We start from the raw sequence: 23,417 nt of genomic DNA, 5'->3' as shown, positions 1-23,417 counted from the left end.
CAATTGGTTGTGGAGTTGTTAAAATGAGTTGGGATGGTGTCGCAGAAAAACTCTTCCCGCTTCTCCGGACTCTAACTTTCATCCAAACCCTCACTGAGAGACTGACAGGATTACTTAAAACTCCCGTCCCATGTCGAAGAATTCTACCCTCCATAAGAGACAAAAAACTTCTGACACTTCTCTGCCAACCTCCTGGGACGAAAGGCAAAGAATAACTGGGGGATGAGAGAAGTGGGAGGAGTATATAAGCCTTTGGCTGGGATGTGTCTGCCTCCTCCTCGTGGCCAGGTTATTTCCCAAAAGTAACGAATGCAGCTGTGGACTCTCCATTTATGAAGAAAATTTTATATATATATATATATATATATATATATATATATATATATATATATATATATATATTAAATCATATATATTTAACTAAGCCAATAAATATGCAGATTGTGTAAATGTATAATGGCACTTGTGAGACCTACATGCGCACAATTTGCAATATTTCATGTGACACAAGTTTTCTTTTTTCCCCACAGACAAGATTATTATACTGATATAATTAACTTAAGCCGGACAGATAGCTCAGCATGCTAAGGCACTGTGGCTGAGCTCTGCAGCAACCCAAGGGTTGCAGGTTCGATCCCCGGCGAGGTCCACTCAGCCTTTCATCCTTCCGAGGTAGATAAAATGAGCAGCGCCTTGAGACCCTTACGGGTGATTAGCCGCTCTTTACAAGTACCCCATACATACATACAATGACACAGACAATTGAATTTTTTTTAATTTTATTTGAAAGTAAAGATTTTCCAGTTTTACTGCAAATCTGCTCATGTTATTTCTTCAATAAACATCTTGAAAATAACTGGTTTATTTTGACTATACCAAAAATCTACCCCAAAGAGCTATTATTCCCCAACAATGGCTGCTATGACAGATGTGTATTTTTTTTTTAAAAAATGGCTGTTGAATAATTTGATAAGAAAAACAGGACTCTTAAAAGAAAACCTTAAACTTTATTTCCCTACAGTAAACAACATTTTTAAGCCAACAAAATAAACAGAACCCCAGAGTGATTTGTGTCAGAGCCACTTGAAGGCTTGACAATGATGCAGTTTTGTGGTCTGTAACTAAATGTTTAAAAAAGCATAAAATACAGAAAAAGAAAAACAAATGTATAGTTATGTTTTTCTAGGAAGATGTAACCTATTCCTGAACTTTTGTATAGTATAAAATGAATCTTAAGTTACATCTTGCTTCTTCAATACTTGCATGTGGGATAGTTGCATTTGAATTACACATGAAAGAGTATTGACATGTGTCAAGTAAAATCAAAAGAAAAATTCAAGTCTGAAGAATGTGTATAGCCAGACAATTAATATAGATCCACCCAAATGGTCAACCCCATTTACATTTTAGTGCATTTGACAGAATTGTCAATTTATTTTCTACAAAAACATAAGATTCCCAATTAAGCCAAAACATCACTAGAACAAATTTCAAAATCATTTAAAACAACCTAAAAAACAACAAAACAAAACAAAAAAAACCATAAAAAAGTATTATGTTATATTTCCAGAAACCCATGCTGGATTTCAAATATCCTCTATAGTGTTTCTCTCTCAGTCACAGAACAAGTGGAAATTTGTATACTTGTCAATTTTTTTTTTTTACGTCTTAAGTCAGAACATCCATTCTAAATTTTGCACGTCTTGGCTCTCATTTCATGGCACAAACCATGTTCAACAGAGAATGTTCAGAAGAGGCCCAAGAATTTACACTGCAAGCCTAAAATCAAATGATATAAAAATATAAACACACGATAATACCAATGTGCATATGCAGTGCATTGGTACGGATATCTTATATTAGCAATATGTTAGGCTTCTTCAAAATAAGAATAGTTAAAAGTGTCTCCGGATGAACATTATCATTATCACCATCATGATTCAATGCAGTTTGTTCTAACTTGTTCCAATTAAAAACGATATATGCAGCAGCAATTACAGAATACACCCACATTCTTGACAAAAGACCAAAGAACAGTGACACTCTGTGTATGTAGCATTGTTCTGAAAATAAAAAACAGTTTGACAGAGCAATTTGTACTTTATTGTTTAAAGTCAGACACTCATGCTTTTATATCCTAATTGTTATACATTTTAAAGGCGTAAGACGGGGTCACTGTGTTTTTGCAAAGTCCTCCGATGTGTATTCTTTTGTGGTTACCAGGAAAAAAAAAAAAAAAGAAGCGGTATGGTATACAAAAAAAATAATAAAAAATATTCAAATAAAAAAATTGACAAGTATGCATGTGCCAATGACCAAATTAGAGGGCTCTTTGGTGCAATTAGTCCAAATTGTCAACAGACTGGAAAAAAAAAAAAAAAGATTTACCAAAAGAAATTCTGCTGCTATTCTTGGACAGCAGCTCTGTCTGGCTTCACATTACAAATCTAAAACAGCTGTTCTTAATAAGCCAATATATATATATTTTTTGAAATCAGACATTGCCTGAAAAATTTGTACAATATTCTGGACCAAAAGATGGTTCTGTACCCTCATGTTGGTGTGAAACATGGAGTTCACCTAAAAGGCAAGACTGGTTATCTCGAGGACAATTCCTTCCTTTGAGATCAGTTTATTTAAACTGTCTTCTTGCTGGGTTTCTTGCCTTTCTTCAGAGTTAACTTATTCTTCACGTAGCCACGCTTCCTCTTTGATGTCTAAAATGACAAAAAATGTACATATTAATTACTGTCCTTCACATAGTATCCAACACAATAGACCTCAACATAAAACTTAGGCTGCATGCATAACACACTGCTTGTGCATTCAGCTCGCAATTCTACCACTAATATAGCTACTCATTCAAATTTTAAGTGATTTTGCAAAATGCTTTGATTGCCCTTGCATTTAGTTTGCTTTCCTTATGTAGGTGAACTATTCTTCCACATGGTGTACTGCAGTGTTTTTCAACAGTTGTCCTCAGGTACCCCTAACAGGTCAGGTTTTATTATCGCTGAACTAGCGCACAGGTGAAATAATAAGCTGATAGGTGATAGCAGGTTAGTTACCATGGTTACTGATCAGCTGATTTCACCTGTGCTCTAATTCAGCTATAATGAAAACCTGGCATGTTGTGGGTACTTGAAAGACACTGGTGTACTGCACCAAGCAGCTGCTGCTGTTTGGACCCTACGTGTTGCTTTATTAACCCTTTAAGGACACAGCTTTCAGTTTGCTCAATTGTTTTATGACGGAAAAATTCCGTCATATGTCCTTAAGAGGTTAAAGAGACAAGCAACCCATTTGTTTTCTTTCATGATCCAGATAGAGCATTCAATTTTAAATAACTTTCTAATTTATTTAGATTATGTAATTTTTCATTTTTTAAGGTATCCTTTGTTGAAAAGTATACATAGGTAGACTCAATCTGCCGATTTGTGGCTGCACATTTATGTTTTATCATTGGCTTTAAGCTAGCTCCAAGTAGTGCATTACTTCTCCTTCAACAAAGGATATCAAGAGAATTAAGCTAATTAGATAGTAGTAAATTAGAAAGTGGTTTAAAAATGAATCATGAAAGAAAAATCATAATTTATGTTTACCTGATAAATTCATTTATTTTATGGTGGTGAGTCCACAATCTATTACTCCTGGGAATTACTCTTCTCTACCAGGAGGCAAAGATTCCCAAACCCCAAGAGCCTATATAGCCCCTACCACATACCTCAGCCAAATGTATAGCCAAACAAAGTGAGGTAAGAAAAAGGATTAAGAGCCATAAAAAGGAGCAAAAAATAACCCTAAAAAAACATAAGGATGGGGTCTCGTGGACTCTCACCACCATGAAAAACACAAAAACAAATTATGCTTACCTGATAATTTCATTTCCATCTGAAGGAGGAGAGTCCACAGCTTCATTCATTACTTGTGAGAATTAAGAACCTGACCACCAGGAGGAGGCAGAGACACCCCAGCCAAAGGCTTAAATATCTCCCCCACTCCCCTCATCCCCCAGTCATTCTGCCAAGGAAACAAGGAACAGTAGGAGAAACATTAGGGTATAAATGGTGCCAGAAGAATAATATTACATTTAGGTCCCCCCCACCGGAGCAAACTGACGGGAGCAGTGGGAGGGAAAAAGGAGGCGAACCCTATTCTGAGGGCACCACAGCCTGCAGAACTTTCCTCCCAAAAGCTGCTTCCGCCGAAGCAAAAACATTAAAATTTGTAAAATCTTGCAAAAGTATGTAAAGAGGACCAAGTAGCCACCTTACAAAACTGATTCATAGAAGCCTCGTTCTTAAGGCCCAAGAAGAGGCCACAGCTCTAGTTGAATGAACCGTAATCCTCAGAGGAGGCTTATGTCCCGCTGTCTCATTCCGAAATGGAGGAAGAGGCTGTCTGACCCACCCGCTTCCCGGAAAGAGAACAGAGAAAGGAGTTCGTCGAAATTCCTTCGTGGCCTGAAGATAGAGCTTCAAGGCACAAACCACTTTCAAAATTATGTTGAAAACGTTCCTATGACGAAGAGAAAGTAGGACATAGAAAGGAAACACAATCTCTTGATTGATGTTGCAAACTGACACAACCTGAAGAAGAAAACCTAACTAGGTTTGTAGAACAGCCTTATCAGCATGGAAAGCCAAATAAGGAGGGACGCATTGCAAGGCAGTAATCATAGATCTTCTTCGCGCAGAATAGCCCGTAGAAAAGGAACCTTCCAAGACCTAATTTAATGTCCACTTCATGCATAGGCTCCAATGGAGCCAGTGCAAAACCCAAAGAACAAGATTTAAACAATAAATCTAAACACAGGTCTGATCCTAGCAGAGCCATAACAAGTGACTGCATATTAGGAAGCTCAGCAAACCTTCTGTGCAGTAACACAGACCGGACCAAAATCTGTCCCCTCAGGGGACTTGCAGAAAAGCCCTTCTCCAGTTCATCCTAGAGAACAGAATAAGTAGGTCCTCTACACCTTATGACAGATGCGATGAGCAACCAGCTACGAGCTTGAATGAGAGTAAAATAACCCTCTCAGAAAACCCTCTCTTGGCTAGGACTAAGCGTTCAATCACCACGCAGTCAGCCTCAGAGATCTAGACATATATAAACAAAGACCTTGGATAGCAGATCCCTGCAACAAGGTAGCTTCCACGGAGGGAATAACGACATCCCCACTAGTCCGTGAACCATATCCTTCATGGCCAGACGGAGCAATCCGTATCACTGACGCCTGCTTGATTTGAGCCACTACACTAGTAAGTTGTGGTAACGGACGGAAAAATAAATTAGATTAACCCTCCAAGGCAACGCTAATGCATCTGTTAGCTCCGCCTGAGGATCCCTGGACCTCGACCCATATCTGGGTAGCTTGGTATTATGACGTCAGAACTTCCTCTGGAAAATCTCCGCCAACACTCGGGATGGACAGCCCATTCCCCCTGGATGAAAGGAATGTCTGCTTGAGGAATCCGCTTCCCAGTTGTCCACACCCGGAATGTGGATTGCACACAGCAAACAATGTGGGTCTCCGCCCACTCCAGAAACCAAGATACTTCCATCGCAGCTAGGGAGCTTCTCGTTCCTCCCTGGTGGATGATGGAAGCCACCAAGGATATATTCTCCGATTGGAATCTGAAAAACTGGGACGAACCCATCAGAGGCAAAGCCTTCAGAGCATTGTACAGTGCCCGAAGATCCAAAATGCGATCGAGAAGGAGCATTTCCTCCTGAGTCCATAGGCCCTGTGCCTTCCTTGCACCCCAAACAGCTCCCCATCCTGACAGACTCACAACCGTAGTCACAATCACCCAGGATGGTTTTGAGACCGACATCCCTTGGGACAAGAGACCCGGACAAAAACACCAAGAGCGATTCTCTCGATCGGTTGTCCAGAGAAATCTGTGGAGACAGATCCGAATGATCGCCATTCCACTGCTTCAGCATGCGCAGTTGCAAAAGTCTGAGGTGAAACATGGCAAAGGAAATTATGTCCATGCTGCACACCATGAGACCAATTTCCTCCATACACTGAGCCACAGATGGCCCTAAGGAGGTCTGGAGAGCAAGACATGTTGAAGCTAGCCTGCAACGTCTCTGGCCTGACAGAAATATTTGTATGTCTATGGAGACTATTATAGTACCAGAGAATTCTACCCTGGTACTTGATACAAGAGAATTCTCTCTAGGTTTATCTTCCATCCATGGGATCGAAGAAGACAGGAGGAGAGATTCCGAATGGTCCATTCTCTGAAAAATTTCTTGGAGAACGCTGCATTGGCCGGAAATCAACAAGGGTCAACTACTAGGAAGGTAGCTATGCTCACCAATATACCAGCTAGACCAAACAGAAGATCAATAAACTGGAAGTGCTGATCCAAGGAACGCAAACCTTAGGGACTGGAAGTGGTCCTTGAGGATTGGTACGTGAAGGGAGCATCCTTCAGATCTATCGTGGTCATAAACTGCCCTTCTCGAAGGAGAAGAATGAACCTTTTGTCTCCCTCTTGATCGAGGGGACATTTAAAAAAAACTTGCTTAAGCACTTTAGGTTTAGGTTCCCTCCTTCTTTGGGACCACGAAAAAGTTTGAATAGTATCCCAAACCTCTCACAGCGATAGGCACCGAGACAATAACTCCTAAGAGGACAGATCCCGCACGCAGCCCAGAAGGCTTTCCTATTTTCTGGTCATGAAGACAGAGGATGAAAATGCCCTTGGGTGGCAGAGACTTGAAACCTATCTTGTAACCCTGAGCTATGACCTCCAGGACCCATGGATCCTGCATGTCCCTGAACCAAGCGAATGAAAGAGTGACAGTCTGCCCCTACACGATCCAGAAGAGGACCGGAGACCGCCCGTTCATGCAGACTTAGACTCGGCGGGCTTCTTGCTCTGCTTGTATTTATTCCAGGACTGAGCAAGGCTTCCGATAGCTCTTGGTTTGCTCAGGCTAGTGGAGAACTGCTGACATGGGCTTTATCCAAACGAGAAGAACGAAATTGTCCCTTAGACTCGTTCATATTCTCATGCGGTTGAAGGGTACCCTTGCCCCCTGCGACCGTGGAGATAATGGAGTCCAGGCCCGGACCAAACAAAATCATTTCCTTAAAGGGAAGGGAAAGAAGTCTAGACCTAGAAGTCATATCCACAGAACATGACTTCAGCCAGAGCCCGATGGGCCTTAACAGAAAAGCTGAAGCCTTAGAATTCAGGCGAATAATCTGCCTAATAGCATCACAGATAAAAGAATTAGCAAGCCTCAAGGCCGTAAATCTTTTCCCGAGTAACGTCGAGGGGACCTCTACACCCCGATCAGTTCTATAAGGAGTCATACCCGAAGGTAGTTTCTCCAGCAACCACGACAACTTTCTTAACAGAGTTTCCATCCTTTATCCATGGGCTCCTAAAACGAAGAACTATCCTGAAACGGGATAGTAATACGTTTAGCAAGGGTGAAGATAGCACCATCCCTTTTAGGGACGGAACCTAACAACTGCACTGAGAATCCAGGACTGGTAACGAATTGTTAAAGGGAGAAGAGAGGAACAATCCAGTCCCATTCATTCTTAATGATGTTCGCCATCTAACAGAAGCAGGGAAGAGTAAGGTACCACCCTGTCCTCAGACTCTATCCAATTTAGGAATCAAAGGTTCCTTAGGCAATTTGGCCTCTGGAATCACTGAATTATTAAAGCATTTCATCTTGCTCTTCCTTTAGAAAAAAGCGCAAATTACTAAAATTAAAGTCTGGTTCCTCAGCAGCCAGAGGTTTAGAGGCAGCAGACTCCAACCCAGAATGTTCATACTCTGAAGTCTCATCCTCCGATAACCATATCAGTTAAATCCAATACATTATCTGTACTCTGGGAAGGAGTGCAATATGTAACCTTTTGCTTGTGCTTAGCAGGGCGAGGTAAAGCATTAAAGGCCGCAGACACCGCCGTGTGAGTTGCGCAGTAACTTCTGGTGACAAAATGGCCCCCTCCAGGTGGAGGATCAGCAATGCTACGGGAAACTGCATGTGTAGATATAAGTATGTAGGGTATGCACCTCACTGGACGACAACTCCTCAGAGGTGGACGGCTCAGTGGTATCAAACATGTTTGATAATATCACATTATAAAGGCATATGGAACATTATTTGAGAGGGCAGGACTAAGGCCTCCTCACAATGTAAACAGGAATTACTCATTAGAAATAGAGGGAGCGCCCTATAAGTAACATAATCCTCCATCGCTAGTGCAATAACCGGAGAACTATAGAAAAAAACTGCACCGTTATATCACAATGGCTGGGCCGCTCACCACCTCCCATGACCCAGACAGTACAGAGAGTTAGGACACCCGGTCAGGAAGAGAGAAGAATCACATGGTGCACAATGCAGGACCGACCCGGCTATGAAAAAAAGTGCGCCAAGCTTGTAAGCTGCATGGCTCTCAAAGTGAAAGTAAAACCTGTATATTCCATAAAAGCTTACGAGCCCATAACTTCTCACACAAAGCAGCATAAAATCAAACACACATATAAGATTATCCCCCCCCCCGCCCTGAACAATAATCACCCTCAGGAGATATTAACCCTTGATTCTAGACAGATAAAAGGAGTCACACTGTGACCCTGTCTTCTAGCGTTATCATACATGTATAAAAAAATGAAACGATCTTACCAGAATCTACGCCTACGCTGTGGAACAGGAACACGGCCTTTCAACTGTGACAGGTTAGTAGCATCGTTTCTGACATGGACTTGAGAGCAGAAAGCAGGCAGCGAAACTTGTCAACGCCGATTGCTTATGGAGCTGTTAATCTGAGTCAGGATGGTTTCACAGAAAGACTCTCCCTGCATCTCCGGGCTCTAACTTTCACCCATGCTCTCACTGAGAGGCTGACAGGACTACTTAAAACTCCAGTTCCATTTCGAAGAGTACTACCCTCCATAAGAGACTAAACCGAATCTTCCGACACTTCTCTGCCAACCACCTGTGACGAAAGGCAAAGAATGACTGTGGGATGAGGGAAGTGGGGGCGTTATTTAAGTCTTTAGCTGGGGTGTCTGCCTCCTCCTGGTGACCAGGTTCTTAATTCCCACAAGTAATGAATGAAGCAGTGGACTCTCCTTCCATTAAGATGGAAAAGTATTCTTACCTGATAAATTCTTACCTTTCTTGGTAGTGAGAGTCCACGAGATCCATTCTTACACAAGGGAAATACATCACCTGGCCACCAAGAGGAGGTAAAGATACCCCAACCAAAACCGCAGAGGCCCAGGAGAAAAGCTGTACATTTGAACCAGTTCTGCATACCAAATCATGCAAGGTCAAGCTGGGGCAATCAGTATTACTGAAGACTTCTCTAGGCTTATCTTGGAAATCACACTGGGTAGAAGAACCAGAGGAGGAAACAAATACAGCAAGCTGAAAAGACCAAGGAACTACTAGAGCATCCACTAACTCTGCTAGAGGATCCCTGAACCTCGCAAAGTACTTGGGAAGTTTGTTGTTCAAACAAGAGGCCATCAGATCGCTCTCTGGGAGACCCCAAAGAGCCACAATCTGATTGAACACATCCTGGTGAAGAGACCACTAGCCTGGATTTAGATGGACTGCTATTCATATTCCAGAGGTGAACTGGGAGGTGGATCTTTTTCAGAGACTAAACAGGAATTGATTTCTGCCCATGAAAGAAATAGAGACACATCCCTTATGGCTAGGGCACTGAGTTCCACACTGCTGTGACATTGTTGAAAAGAGAATCTCATCTCTGTTTATAGACAGAGGCCAAGCTTGAAGAGCCCTAGCACATTTATAGGTAACCTAAACTCCAGAGGAACCCAAACTCCCTGTGCTATCATAGACCCCCAACACAGCTCCTCAACCTTAAAAACTTGCATCTGTAGTGATCACAGTCCAGGTAGGACAAGCAAAAGTAGCCCCCTAAATAATAAACTGATTAGAGCTGCAACAACTAATCGTCATAATCAATAATAATCGATTATGAAAATAGTTGTCAACGAATCTCAATGGATTAGTTGGTTTGCAATTAGTTAGTCTGTGCACAGCACCAGCTGCTTTACTCATATGAGCTCCTGCACATGGTATTGTGTTTTATAGTTATGCCTTTAGCCTAAAGGACGTCTACAGACATTTTACTTTTCACTTTTTCAGGACAGTATAAGTTTACAACTACTCCTGGCTTATGTGCAACCCAGAAATAAAATAGGAGTCATAATTTGGATTGTTTATATAAACTCAGGTTATTTGGGGCTATGCTTTGCATGATATAGTGCAGAGCTTGTTATTTACACCTAGCGCTAGATTGATGGGAGTCGTTATATGAATTGATGTCACTATTACCTGTTTGCACAATTTTTAGCGGATTGCTTGCTATTGCTGATTATATATACTCTATATTTAGTTTTTTTTAAATATTTTTAACTAATTGGAATATGTACCAAATTCAACCTCTAAGTATATATCTGTTATTTTAAGAGTGGACTAGATATTTTTCCCCCTAACCTATTAGCTGGTTGTTTACCATTGCATATAGATATTCAATATATTTTTATGTCAGAATGAAGTCGAGGCTTACTTTAAGAGGTCCCTTGCATTGGTGGAGAGCTAAAAAAGATAAATAGCCCACCTTGGTGAAATTGGCAAAAACACTACTTATGCATCTCAGGCACCTCAACACCATCTGAGCGCCTCTTCTCTATTGCAGGCAAAATAGCTTGCAAAAAACATAATTTATGCAAGAACTTACCTGATAAATTCATTTCTTTCATATTGGCAAGAGTCCATGAGCTAGTGACGTATGGGATATACATTCCTACCAGGAGGGGCAACGTTTCCCAAACCTCAAAATGCCTGTAAATACACCCCTCACCACACCCACAATTCAGTGGGTGATAAGAAAGGAGCGAAAGCATCAAACAAGGAATTGGAATAATTGTGCTTTATAAAAAAATCATAACCACCACAAAAAGGGTGGGCCTCATGGACTCTTGCCAATATGAAAGAAATGAATTTATCAGGTAAGTTCTTACATAAAAAATGTTTTCTTTCATGTAATTGGCAAGAGTCCATGAGCTAGTGACGCATGGGCTAGCAGATACCCAAGATGTGGAACTTCCACGCAAGAGTCACTAGAGAGGGAGGGATAAAATAAAGAGAGCCAATTCCGCTGAAAAAATAATCCACAACCCAAATCAAAAAGTTTTAATCACATAATGAAAAAAACTGAAATTATAAGCAGAAGAATCAAACTGAAACAGCTGCCTGAAGTACTTTTCTACAAAAAACTGCTTCAGAAGAAGAAAAAACATCAAAATGGTAGAATTTAGTAAAAGTATGCAAAGAAGACCAAGTTGCTGCTTTGCAAATCTGATCAACAGAAGCTTCATTCTTAAAAGCCCAGGAAGTAGAAACTGACCTAGTAGAATGAGCCGTAATCCTTTGAGGCGGGGATTTACCCGACTCCACTTAAGCATGATGAATCAAAGACTTTAACCAAGACACCAACGAAATGGCAGAAGCCTTCTGACCTTTCCTAGAACCAGAAAAGACAACAAATAGACTAGAAGTCTTCCTGAAATCTTTAGTAGCTTCAACATAATATTTCAAAGCTCTTACTACATCCAAAGAATGTAAAGATCTCTCCAGAGAATTCTTAGGATTAGGACACAAAGAAGGGACAACAATTTCTCTACTAATGTTGTTAGAATTCAGAACTTTAGGTAAAAAATTAAGTGAAGTCCGCAACACCGCCTTATCCTGATGAAAAATCAGAAAAGGAGATTCACAAGAAAGAGCAGATAACTCAGAAACTCTTCTAGCAGAAGAGATGGCCAAAAGGAATAAAACTTTCCAAGAAAGTAATTTAATATCCAGAGAATGCATAGGTTCAAACGGAGGAGCCTGTAAAGCCCTCAGAACCAAATTGAGACTCCAAGGAGGAGAAATTGACTTAATGACAGGCTTAATACGAACCAAAGCCTGTAAGAAACAATTAATATCAGGATGATTAGCAATCTTTCTGTGAAAAAGTACAGAAAGAGCAGAGATTTGTCCTTTCAAGGAACTTGCAGACAAACCTTTTTCCAAACCATCCTGAAGAAACTGTAAAATTCTAGGAATTCTAAAAGAATGCCAAGAGAATTTATGAGAAGAACACCAAGAAATGTAAGTCTTCCAAACTCGGTAATAAATCTTTCTAGACACAGATTTATGAGCCTGTAACATAGTCATAGAGGTTTCTCTGATTCAGTGATTAATACTAAGTATTAAGCGTTCAATCTCCATACCTTCAAATTTAATGATTTGAGATCCTGATGGAAAAATGGGCCTTGAGATAGAAGGTCTGGCCTTAACGGAAGTGTCCAAGGTTGGCAACTGGCCATCCGAACGAGATCCGCATACCAAAACCTGTGTGGCCATGCTGGAGACACCAGCAGTACAAACGAACGCTCCATTAGGATTTTGGAAATCACTTTTGGAAGAAGAAGGGCGGAAAGATATAAGCAGGTTGATAATTCCAAGGAAGTGACAACGCGTCCACCGCTTCCACCTGAGGATCCCTGGATCTGGACAGATACCTGGGAAGTTTCTTGTTTAGATGAGAAGCCATCAGATCCATTTCTGGAAGTCCCCAGATTTGAACAAACTGAAGAAATACCTCTGGGTGAAGAGACAATTCGCCCGGATGTAACGTCTGGCGACTGAGATAATCCGCTTCCCAATTGTCTATACCTGGGATGTGAACCGCAGAAATTAGACAGGAGCTGGATTCTGCCCATACAAGTATCTGAGATACTTCTTTCATAGCCTGAGGACTGAGAGTCCCACCTTGATGATTGACATACGCCACGGTTGTGACATTGTCTGTCTGAAAACAAATAAACGACTCTCTCTTCAGAAGAGGCCAGAACTGAAGAGCTCTGAAAACCGCACAGAGTTCAAAAATGTTGATTGTTAATCTTGCCTCCTGAGATTCCCAAACCCCCTGCGCTGTCAGAGATCCCCATACAGCTCCCCAACCTGAAAGACACGCATCTGTTGAGATCACAGTACAGGTTGGACGAACAAAAGAGGCCCCTTGAATTAAACGATGGTGATCCAACCACCAAGTCAGAGAAGATCGAACATTGGGATTTAAGGATATTAATTGTGATATCTTTGTATAATCCCTGCACCATTGGTTCAGCATACAAAGCTGGAGAGGTCTCATTTGAAAACGAGTAAAAGGGATCGCGTCCGATGCAGCAGTCATGAGACCTAGAATTTCCATGCACAAAGCTACCGAAGGGAATGATTGAGACTGAAGGTTTCGACAAGCTGAAACCAATTTCAGACGTCTCTTTTCTGTTAGAGACAAAGTCATGGACACAATCTATTTGGAAACCCAAAAAGGTTACCCTTGTCTGAGGAACTCTTTGGTAACTTGATCCTCCAACCATGTCTTTGAAGAAACAACACAAGTCGATTCGTATGAGATTCTGCAGAATGTAAAGACTGAGCAAGTACCAAGATATCGTCCAAATAAGGAAATACTGCAATACCCTGTTCTCTGATTAGAGAGAGAAGGGCACCGATAACCTTTGAAAAGATCCTTGGAGCTGTTGTGCTAGGCCAAACGGAAGAGCAACAAACTGGTAATGCTTGTCTAGAAAAGAGAATCTCAGAAACTGATAGTGATCTGGATGGATTAGAATATCAAGATATGCATCCTGTAAGTATATTGTAGACATATAATGCCCTTGCTGAACAAAAGGCAGAATAGTCCTTATAGTCACCATTTTGAATGTTGGTATCCTTACATAACGATTCAATATTTTTAGATCCAGAACTGGTCTGAAGGAATTCTCCTTCTTTGGTACAATGAACAGATTTGAGTAAAACCCCAGACCCAGTTCCAGAACTGGAACTGGCACAATTACCCCAGCCGACTCTAGGTCTGAAACACATTTCAGAAACGCCTGAGCCTTTACTGGAATGCGTGAGAGAAAAAAATCTTCTCACAGGCGGTCTTACCTTGAAACCTATTCTGTACCCTTGTGAAACAATGTTCTGAATCCAAAGACTTTGAATCGAATTGATCCAAACATCTTTGAAAAATCGTAACCTGCCCCCTACCAGCTGTGCTGGAATGAGGGCAGCACCTTCATGCGGATTTGGGAGCTGGTTTTGACTTCCTAAAAGGCTTGGATTTATTCCAGACTGGAGAAGATTTCCAAACGGAAACTGTTCCTTTAGGGGAAGGGTCAGGCTTCTGTTCCTTATTCTGACGAAAGGAACGAAAACGATTAGCAGCCCTATATTTACCTTTAGATTTTTTTATCCTGAGGCAAAAAGGCTCCCTTCCCCCCAGTAACAATTGAAATTATTTAATCTAACTGAGAACCAAATAATTTATTACCTTGGAAAGAAAGAGAAAGCAACGTTGACTTAGAAGTCATATCTGCATTCCAAGACTTAAGCCATAAAGCTCTTCTAGCTAAAATAGCTAAAGACATATACCTGACATCAATTCAAAAGATATCAAAAATGACATCACAAAGTTATTAGCATGTTGAAGAAGTTTAACAATGCTATAAGCATTATGGTCTGACACTTGCTGCGCTAAAGCCTCCAACCAGAAGGTGGAAGCTGCAGCAACATCAGCCAAAGAAATAGCAGGTCTAAGAAGATTACCTGAACATAAATAAGCCTTCCTTAGAAAGGATTCAAGCTTCCTATCTAAAGGATCCTTAAAAGAAGTACTATCTGCCGTAGGAATAGTAGTACGTTTAGCAAGAGTAGAGATAGCCCCATCAACTTTGGGGATTTTTTCCCAAAACTCTAATCTATCAGATGCAAAGGGTACAATTTCTTAAACCTTGGAGAAAGAGTAAATGAAGTACCCAGACTATTCCATTCCCTAGAAATTACTTCTGAAATAGCATCAGGAACTGTAAAAACTTCTGGAATAACTACATGAGGTTTAAAAACTGAATTTAAACGCTTATTAGTTTTAATATCAAGAGGACTAGACTCCTCCATATCTAATGCAATCAACACTTCCTTAAGTAAAGAACAAATAAACTCCATCTTAAACAAATATGAAGATTTATCAGTGTCAATATCTGAGGCAGAATCTTCTGAACCAGATAGATCCTCATCAGAGATAGATAAGTCAGAATGATGGCGGTCATTTAAAAATTCATCTGAAATATGAGAAGTTTTAAAAGACCTTTTATGTTTACTAGAAGGAGGAATAACAGACAGAGCCTTCCGAATAGAATTAGAAACAAATTCTCTTACATTAAAAGGAACATTCTGAACATTAGATGTTGAAGGAACAACAACAGGTAATCGATTATTACTAATGGAAATATTATCTGCGTTAGATAGTTTATCATGACAACTAACACAAACTACAGCCGGAGGAACAGTTACCAAAAGTTTACAACAAATGCACTTAGCTTTGGTAGAACCGACACCAGGCAGCGTCTTTCCAGAAGTAGATTCTGATCCAGGGTCAGGTAGTGACATCTTGCAATATGTAATAGAAAAAAACAACATATAAAGCAAAATTATCAAATTCCTTAAATGACAGTTTCAGGCATGGGAAAAATGCAAAACAGAACAAGCCTCTAGAAACCAGAAGCAACTAAAAAGTGAGACTGAAATAATGTGAAAAAAACTGGCGCCAAGTATGACGCCCACATTTTTGTGCGCCAAGAATGACGCCCATATCTTTTGGCGCCAAAAACGTCCGTAACACACATACGTCAAAAATGACGCAACCACGTGAAAACTTCCGGCGTCAACTATGACGCCGGAAATGGCGAAATATTTGCGCCAAAAAAAGTATTGCGCCAAAAATTACACAATAAATTGAAGCATTTTCTGCACCCGCGAGCCTAACAGTCCGCAATTTAGAAAAAAAGTCAATTGAAAATTTTTAAAGGTAAGAAAAATATAAATTCATATGCATTTTCCCAAAAAAATGAAACTGACAGTCTGAAAGAAGGAATACTGATTATCCTGAATCATGGCAAATATAAGTTTAAAACATATATTTAGAACTTTACATATAAAGTGCCCAACCATAGCTTAGTGTGTCATGAATAAAAACATAATTTATGCTTACCTGATAAATTTATTTCTCTTGTAGTGTGTTCAGTCCACGGGTCATCCATTACTTATGGGATATATTCTCCTTCCCAACAGGAAGTTGCAAGAGGATAACCCAAGCAGAGCTGCTATATAGCTCCTCCCCTCACATGTCATATCCAGTCATTCGACCGAAACAAGACGAGAAAGGAAAAACTATAGGGTGCAGTGGTGACTGGAGTTATAATTTAAAATTTAGAACCTGCCTCAAAAAGACAGGGCGGGCCGTGGACTGAACACACTACAAGAGAAATACATTTATCAGGTAAGCATAAATGTTTTCTCTTGTTAAGTGTGTTCAGTCCACGGGTCATCCATTACTTATGGGATACCAATACCAAAGCTAAAGTACACGGATGATGGGAGGGACAAGGCAGGAACATTAAACAGAAGGAACCACTGCCTGTAGAACCTCTCTCCCAAAAACAGCCTCCGAAGAAGCAAAAGTGTCAAATTTGGAAAATTTGGAAAAAGTATGAAGTGAAGACCAAGTTGCAGCCTTGCAAATCTGTTCAACAGAGGCCTCATTCTTAAAGGCCCAGGTGGAAGCCACAGCTCTAGTGGAATGAGCTGTAATTCTTTCAGGAGGCTGCTGTCCAGCAGTCTCATAGGCTAAACGGATTATGCTACGAAGCCAAAAAGAGAGAGAGGTAGCCGAAGCCTTTTGACCTCTCCTCTGTCCAGAGTAAACGACAAACAGAGAAGAAGTTTGTCGAAAATCTTTAGTTGCCTGTAAGTAGAACTTCAGGGCACGGACCACGTCTAGATTATGCAAAAGACGTTCCTTCTTTGAAGGATTAGGACATAACGATGGAACAACAATCTCTTGATTGATATTCCTGTTAGAAACAACCTTAGGTAAAAACCCTGGTTTAGTATGCAGGACTACCTTGTCTGAATGAAAGATCAGATAAGGAGAATCACAATGTAAGGCAGATAACTCAGAGACTCTTCGAGCCGAGGAAATAGCCATCAAAAACAGAACTTTCCAAGATAAAAGCTTAATATCAATGGAATGAAGGGGTTCAAACGGAACACCCTGAAGAACTTTAAGAACCAAGTTTAAGCTCCACGGAGGAGCAACAGTTTTAAACACAGGCTTAATCCTAGCCAAAGCCTGACAAAAAGCCTGGACGTCTGGATTCTCTGCCAGACGCTTGTGAAAAAGAATAGACAGAGCAGAAATCTGTCCCTTTACCGAACTAGCGTATAAGCCCTTTTCTAAACCCTCTTGTAGAAAAGACAATATCCTAGGAATCCTAACCTTACTCCATGAGTAACTCTTGGATTCACACCAATATAAATATTTACGCCATATCTTGTGGTAAATTTTTCTGGTAACAGGTTTCCGAGCCTGAATTAATGTATCAATAACCGAATCCGAAAACCCACGCTTTGATAGAATCAAGCGTTCAATTTCCAAGCAGTCAGCCTCAGAGAAATTAGGTTTGGATGGTTGAAAGGACCCTGGATTAGAAGGTCCTGCCTCAGGGGTAGAGACCATGGTGGACAGGACGACATGTCCACTAGGTCTGCATATCAGGTCCTGCGTGGCCACGCAGGCGCTATCAGAATCACTGATGCTCTCTCCTGTTTGATCCTGGCAATCAGTCGAGGTAGCAACGGAAAAGGTGGAAACACATAAGCTATGTTGAAAACCCAAGGGGCTGCTAGTGCATCTACCAGCACCGCACCCGGGTCCTTGGACCTGGATCCGTAACAAGGAAGCTTGGCGTTCTGGCGAGATGCCATGAGATCCAGATCCGGTTTGCCCCAACGACGAATCAGTTGAGCAAATACCTCCGGGTGAAGTTCCCACTCCCCCGGGTGAAAGGTCTGTCGACTTAGAAAATCCGCCTCCCAGTTTTCCACGCCTGGGATGTAGATCGCTGACAGGTGGCAAGAGTGAGACTCTGCCCAGCGAATTATCTTCGAGACTTCCAACATCGCTAGGGAACTCCTGGTTCCCCCTTGATGATTGATGTAAGCCACAGTCGTGATGTTGTCCGACTGAAATCTGATGAACCTCAGTGTTGCTAACTGAGGCCAAGTTAGAAGAGCATTGAATATTGCTCTTAATTCTAGAATGTTTATCGGGAGGAGTCTCTCCTCCTGAGTCCACGATCCCTGAGCCTTCAGGGAGTTCCAGACTGCTCCCCAGCCTAGTAGGCTGGCATCTGTTGTTACAATCGTCCAATCTGGTCTGCGAAAAGTCATTCCTTTGGACAGATGAACCCGTGACAACCACCAGAGAAGAGAATCTCTGGTCTCCTGGTCCAGATTTAGCAAAGGGGACAGATCTGAGTAATCCCCGTTCCATTGACTTAGCATGCATAGTTGCAGCGGTCTGAGATGTAGGCGCGCAAATGGCACTATGTCCATTGCAGCGACCATTAAGCCGATTACTTCCATGCACTGAGCTACTGATGGGCTTGGAATGGAGTAAAGGACACGGCAAGCATTGAGAATCTTTGATAACCTGGACTCCGTCAGGTAAATCTTCATCTCTACAGAATCCATAAGAGTCCCTAGAAAAGGGACCCTTGTGAGTGGTAACAGAGAACTCTTCTCCACGTTCACTTTCCACCCATGCGACCTCAGAAATGCTAGAACTATCTCTGTATGAGACTTTGCATTTTGAAAACTTGACGCTTGTATCAGAATGTCGTCTAGGTACGGAGCCACCGCTATGCCTCGTGGTCTTAGTACCGCCAGAAGTGAGCCCAGAACCTTTGTAAAAATTCTCGGGGCCGTAGCTAACCCGAAGGGAAGAGCTACAAACTGGTAATGCCTGTCTAGAAAGGCAAACCTTAGGTACCGATAATGATCTTTGTGAATCGGTATGTGAAGGTAGGCATCCTTTAAGTCCACTGTGGCCATATATTGACCCTCTTGGATCATGGGTAGGATGGTCCGAATGGTTTCCATCTTGAACGACGGAACCCTTAGGAATTTGTTTAAGATCTTTAAGTCTAAGATTGGTCTGAAAGTTCCCTCTTTCTTGGGAACCACAAACAGATTTGAATAAAACCCTTGCCCCTGTTCCGTTCGCGGAACTGGGTGGATCACTCCCATCACTATGAGGTCTTGTACACATTGTAGAAATGCCTCTTTCTTTACTAGGTTTGTTGATAACCTTGACAGATGAAACCTCCCTTGTGGAGGAGAAGTTTTGAAATCCAGAAGGTATCCCTGAGATATAATCTCCAACGTCCAGGGATCCTGTACATCTCTTGCCCAAGCCTGGGCGAAGAGAGAAAGTCTGCCCCCCACTAGATCCGTCTCCGGAAAGGGGGCCCTGTCTTCATGCTGTCTTAGGGGCGGAAGTAGGCTTTCTGGTCTGCTTGCCCTTGTTCCATGACTGGTTGCCTTTCCAACCCTGTCTGTAACGAGCAGTAGTTCCTTCCTGTTTTGGAGCGGAGGAAGTTGATGCTGCTCCTGCCTTGAAATTACGAAAGGCACGAAAATTAGACTGTTTGGCCTTTGATTTGGCCATGTCCTGAGGAAGGGTGTGGGGATGTCAGCAATAATTTCCTTCAAGCCGGGCCCGAATAAGGTCTGCCTTTTGAAAGGAATGTTTAGTAGTTTAGACTTAGAAGTTACATCTGCTGACCAGGATTTAAGCCATAGCGCTCTGCGCGCCTGGATGGCGAATCCGGAATTCTTAGCCGTAAGTTTGGTTAAATGCACTACGGCATCCGAAACAAACGCATTAGCCAGCTTAAGGGTTCTAATCTTGCTCAAAGATTCATCCAATGGTGCTGTGCGAATCGCCTCTTCCAGAGACTCAAACCAGAATGCCGCTGCAGCAGTGACAGGCGCAATGCATGCAAGAGGCTGTAATATAAAACCTTGTTGAACAAACATTTTCTTAAGGTAACCCTCTAATTTTTTATCCATTGGATCTGAGAAAGCACAGCTATCCTCCACCGGGATAGTGGTACGCTTGGCTAAAGTAGAAACTGCTCCCTCCACCTTAGGGACCGTCTGCCGTAAGTCTCGTGTGGTGGCGTCTATAGGGAACATTTTTCTAAATATCGGAGGAGGGGAAAAAGGCACACCGGGTCTATCCCACTCCTTGCTAATAATCTCTGTAAGCCTCTTTGGTATAGGAAAAACGTCAGTACACACCGGTACCGCATAGTATTTATCCAGCCTACATAATTTCTCTGGGATTGCCACCGTGTCACAATCATTCAGAGCCGCTAACACCTCCCCTAGCAACACGCGGAGGTTCTCAAGCTTAAATTTAAAATTTGAAATTTCTGAATCCGGTCTCCCCGAATCAGAACCGTCACCCACAGAATGAAGCTCTCCGTCCTCATGTTCTGCAAATTGTGACGCAGTCTCAGACATGGCTCTCGTGTCATCGGCGCGCTCTGTCCTTAACCCAGAGCTGTCGCGCTTGCCTCTTAACTCGGGCATATTGTATAATACTTCTTTCATAACATTAGCCATATCATGTAAAGTGATTTGTAAGGGCCTTGATGTACTTGGCGCCTCAATCTTACGCACCTCCCGAGTGGGAGACGAAGGTACTGACACGTGAGGAGAGTTAGACGGCATAACTTCCCCCTCGTTGTCTGGTGATAATTTCTTTATCGGTACAGATTGACTTTTATTCAAAGTAATATCAATACAATTGGTACACATATTTCTATTGGGCTCCACATCGGCTTTTAAACATAATGAACAAGCAGATTCCTCTGTATCAGACATGTTTAAACAGACTAGCAATGAAGCTAGCAAGCTTGGAAATTACTTTCAATAAGTTTACAAGCAATATAAAAAACGCAGCGCTTTTTTTTTTTTTTTTTTTTAAAAAAACAGTTGAATAACAAAGAACTAGTTCAGTTATAGTCAACAATTCTTTAAATGTATTAATTAGCAGAGGATTGCACCCATTAGCAAAAGGATGATTAACCCCTCAGTACCCAAAACGGATATCAAATTAAGATTTAACGCTTTTATCACAGTCAAACACACTGTCACAGGTCTGCTGTGACTGATTACCTCCCTCAAAAACGAATTTTGAAGATCCCTGAGCTCTCTGGAGACGTCCTGGATCAAAGAGGAAGAAGCAGGAAGACTGTGCTAGAATTTTAACTGCGCAACAAGGCGCTAAAAAAGGTCCCTCCCACTCCTATTACAACAGTGGGAGACCTGATATAACGGTTTCTATGCAGAAATATACGTTAGCCGTGTGGAAAAAAATCATGCCCAAAAAGATTAATCACCAAAGTACCTCACAAAACGATTAACATGCCAGTAAACGTTTTAAAAAACAACATTTCAGATGCTGTGTAAAGTTATTACTAAGCCTGCTACCAGTCGCTTCTACTGCAGTTAAGGCTCACACATTATATCAGTATTAACAGTATTTTTTCAGTCAAATTCTAGTCCCTAGAAAATAACTCTACTGTGCATACATTTATCAGCCTGATACCAGTCACTACTACTGCATTTAAGGCTGTACTTACATCATACGGGTAACAGCAGTTTTCTTAGTCAATTCCATTCCCAGAAAATATTGTACTGCACATACCTCATTTGCGGGAGACCCCGCATGCTATTCTCATTTTCTGAAGTTACCCCACTCCTCAGAATGTCGAGAACAGCCAGTGGATCTTAGTTACGCCTGCTAAGATCATAGAAAACGCAGGCAGTTTCTTCTTCCAAATACTGCCTGAGATAGAAAAACAGCACACTCCGGTGCCATTTAAAATAACAAACTTTTGATTGAAGAATAATTAAGTAAAAACTCCAGCTCCTCTCGCGACCTCCTTCTTTGTTGAGGGTTGCAAGAGAATGACTGGGTATGACATGTGAGGGGAGGAGCTATATAGCAGCTCTGCTTGGGTGATCCTCTTGCAACTTCCTGTTGGGAAGGAGAATATATCCCATAAGTAATGGATGACCCGTGGACTGAACACACTTAACAAGAGAAATAAGACTTACTTACCCTAAGACACTCATCTACATATAGTAGATAGCCAAACCAGTACTGAAACGAGAATCAGTAGAGGTAATGGTATATAAGAGTATATCGTCGATCTGAAAAGGGAGGTAGGAGAAGAAATCTCTACGACCGATAACAGAGAACCTATGAAATAGATCCCCTAGAGGAAGACCATGGTACTCAAATAGGCAATACTCTCTTCACATCCCTCTGACATTCACTGCACTCAGAGGAAAACCGGGCTTCAGCCTGCTGCAAAGCGCATATCAACGTAGAAATCTAGCACAAACTTACTTCACCACCTCCATGGGAGGCAAAGTTTGTAAAACTGAATTGTGGGTGTGGTGAGGGGTGTATTTATAGGCATTTTGAAGTTTGGGAAACTTTGCCCCTCCTGGTAGGAATGTATATCCCATACGTCACTAGCTCATGGACTCTTGCCAATTACATGAAAGAAAAGAGAGCTAGCCTCTGCCAGGAGCATGTGGACATGTTGACATTTTTGTATTTCAATGAAAAGTTTCTGAAAGTGAGTAACAGAATGTTATAAACAGTGAAAGTCTACCTATAATTAGTTCTACCTCCTTTCAAACAAACAGTTTGTGGTTTGTTTTGCTTAATTAGAAAAATTTAATCGGCTGCTTAAAAAAATGGACCAAAAGTTGTGTTAATGTAAAGTTTTAGTCGGAAGGTTATATTTATAACACTCAGTATGTGGATTTTATTTTAAATATAGGATTTTTTTTTTTTAATCCGATTAGTCGATTAATCGAAAAAATTATCGGTCGATTAATCGATTATGAAAATAATCGTTAGTTGCAGCCCTAAAAACACAATTTATGCTTACCTGATAAATTTATTTCTCTTGTGGTGTATCCAGTCCACGGATCATCCATTACTTGTGGGATATTCTCCTTCCCAACAGGAAGTTGCAAGAGGACACCCACAGCAGAGCTGCTATATAGCTCCTCCCCTAACTGCCATATCCAGTCATTCGACCGAAACAAGCCGAGAAAGGAGAAACCATAGGGTGCAGTGGTGACTGTAGTTTAAATTTAAATTTTGACCTGCCTGAAAAGGACAGGGCGGGCCATGGACTGGATACACCACAAGAGAAATAAATTTATCAGGTAAGCATAAATTGTGTTTTCTCTTGTAAGGTGTATCCAGTCCACGGATCATCCATTACTTGTGGGATACCAATACCAAAGCTAAAGTACACGGATGAAGGGAGGGACAAGGCAGGTACTTAAACGGAAGGTACCACTGCCTGTAGAACCTCTCTCCCAAAAATAGCCTCCGAAGA

At 41.5% G+C, this 23,417-nt stretch overlaps 1 protein-coding gene across 1 annotated transcript in view; it reads right to left on the bottom strand.

The window, feature by feature from the left end:
- Positions 1-762: 762 nt before the first annotated feature.
- The window catches only part of STT3B (STT3 oligosaccharyltransferase complex catalytic subunit B), a 499,883-nt gene continuing 477,228 nt past the window's right edge, over positions 763-23,417 (bottom strand). The window contains exon 10 of the mRNA XM_053715745.1: positions 763-2,717. Coding sequence (XP_053571720.1) covers positions 2,637-2,717 — 81 coding nt within the window. The 3' untranslated portion in view covers positions 763-2,636. The remainder of the gene's footprint in view (positions 2,718-23,417) is intronic.

Source organism: Bombina bombina, chromosome 5 (assembly GCF_027579735.1).
Source record: "Bombina bombina isolate aBomBom1 chromosome 5, aBomBom1.pri, whole genome shotgun sequence".
Taxonomy (NCBI): Eukaryota; Metazoa; Chordata; class Amphibia; order Anura; family Bombinatoridae; genus Bombina; species Bombina bombina.
Note: the sequence above shows the minus strand (reverse complement) of the source record. Positions and strands in the feature narration are given on the sequence as shown.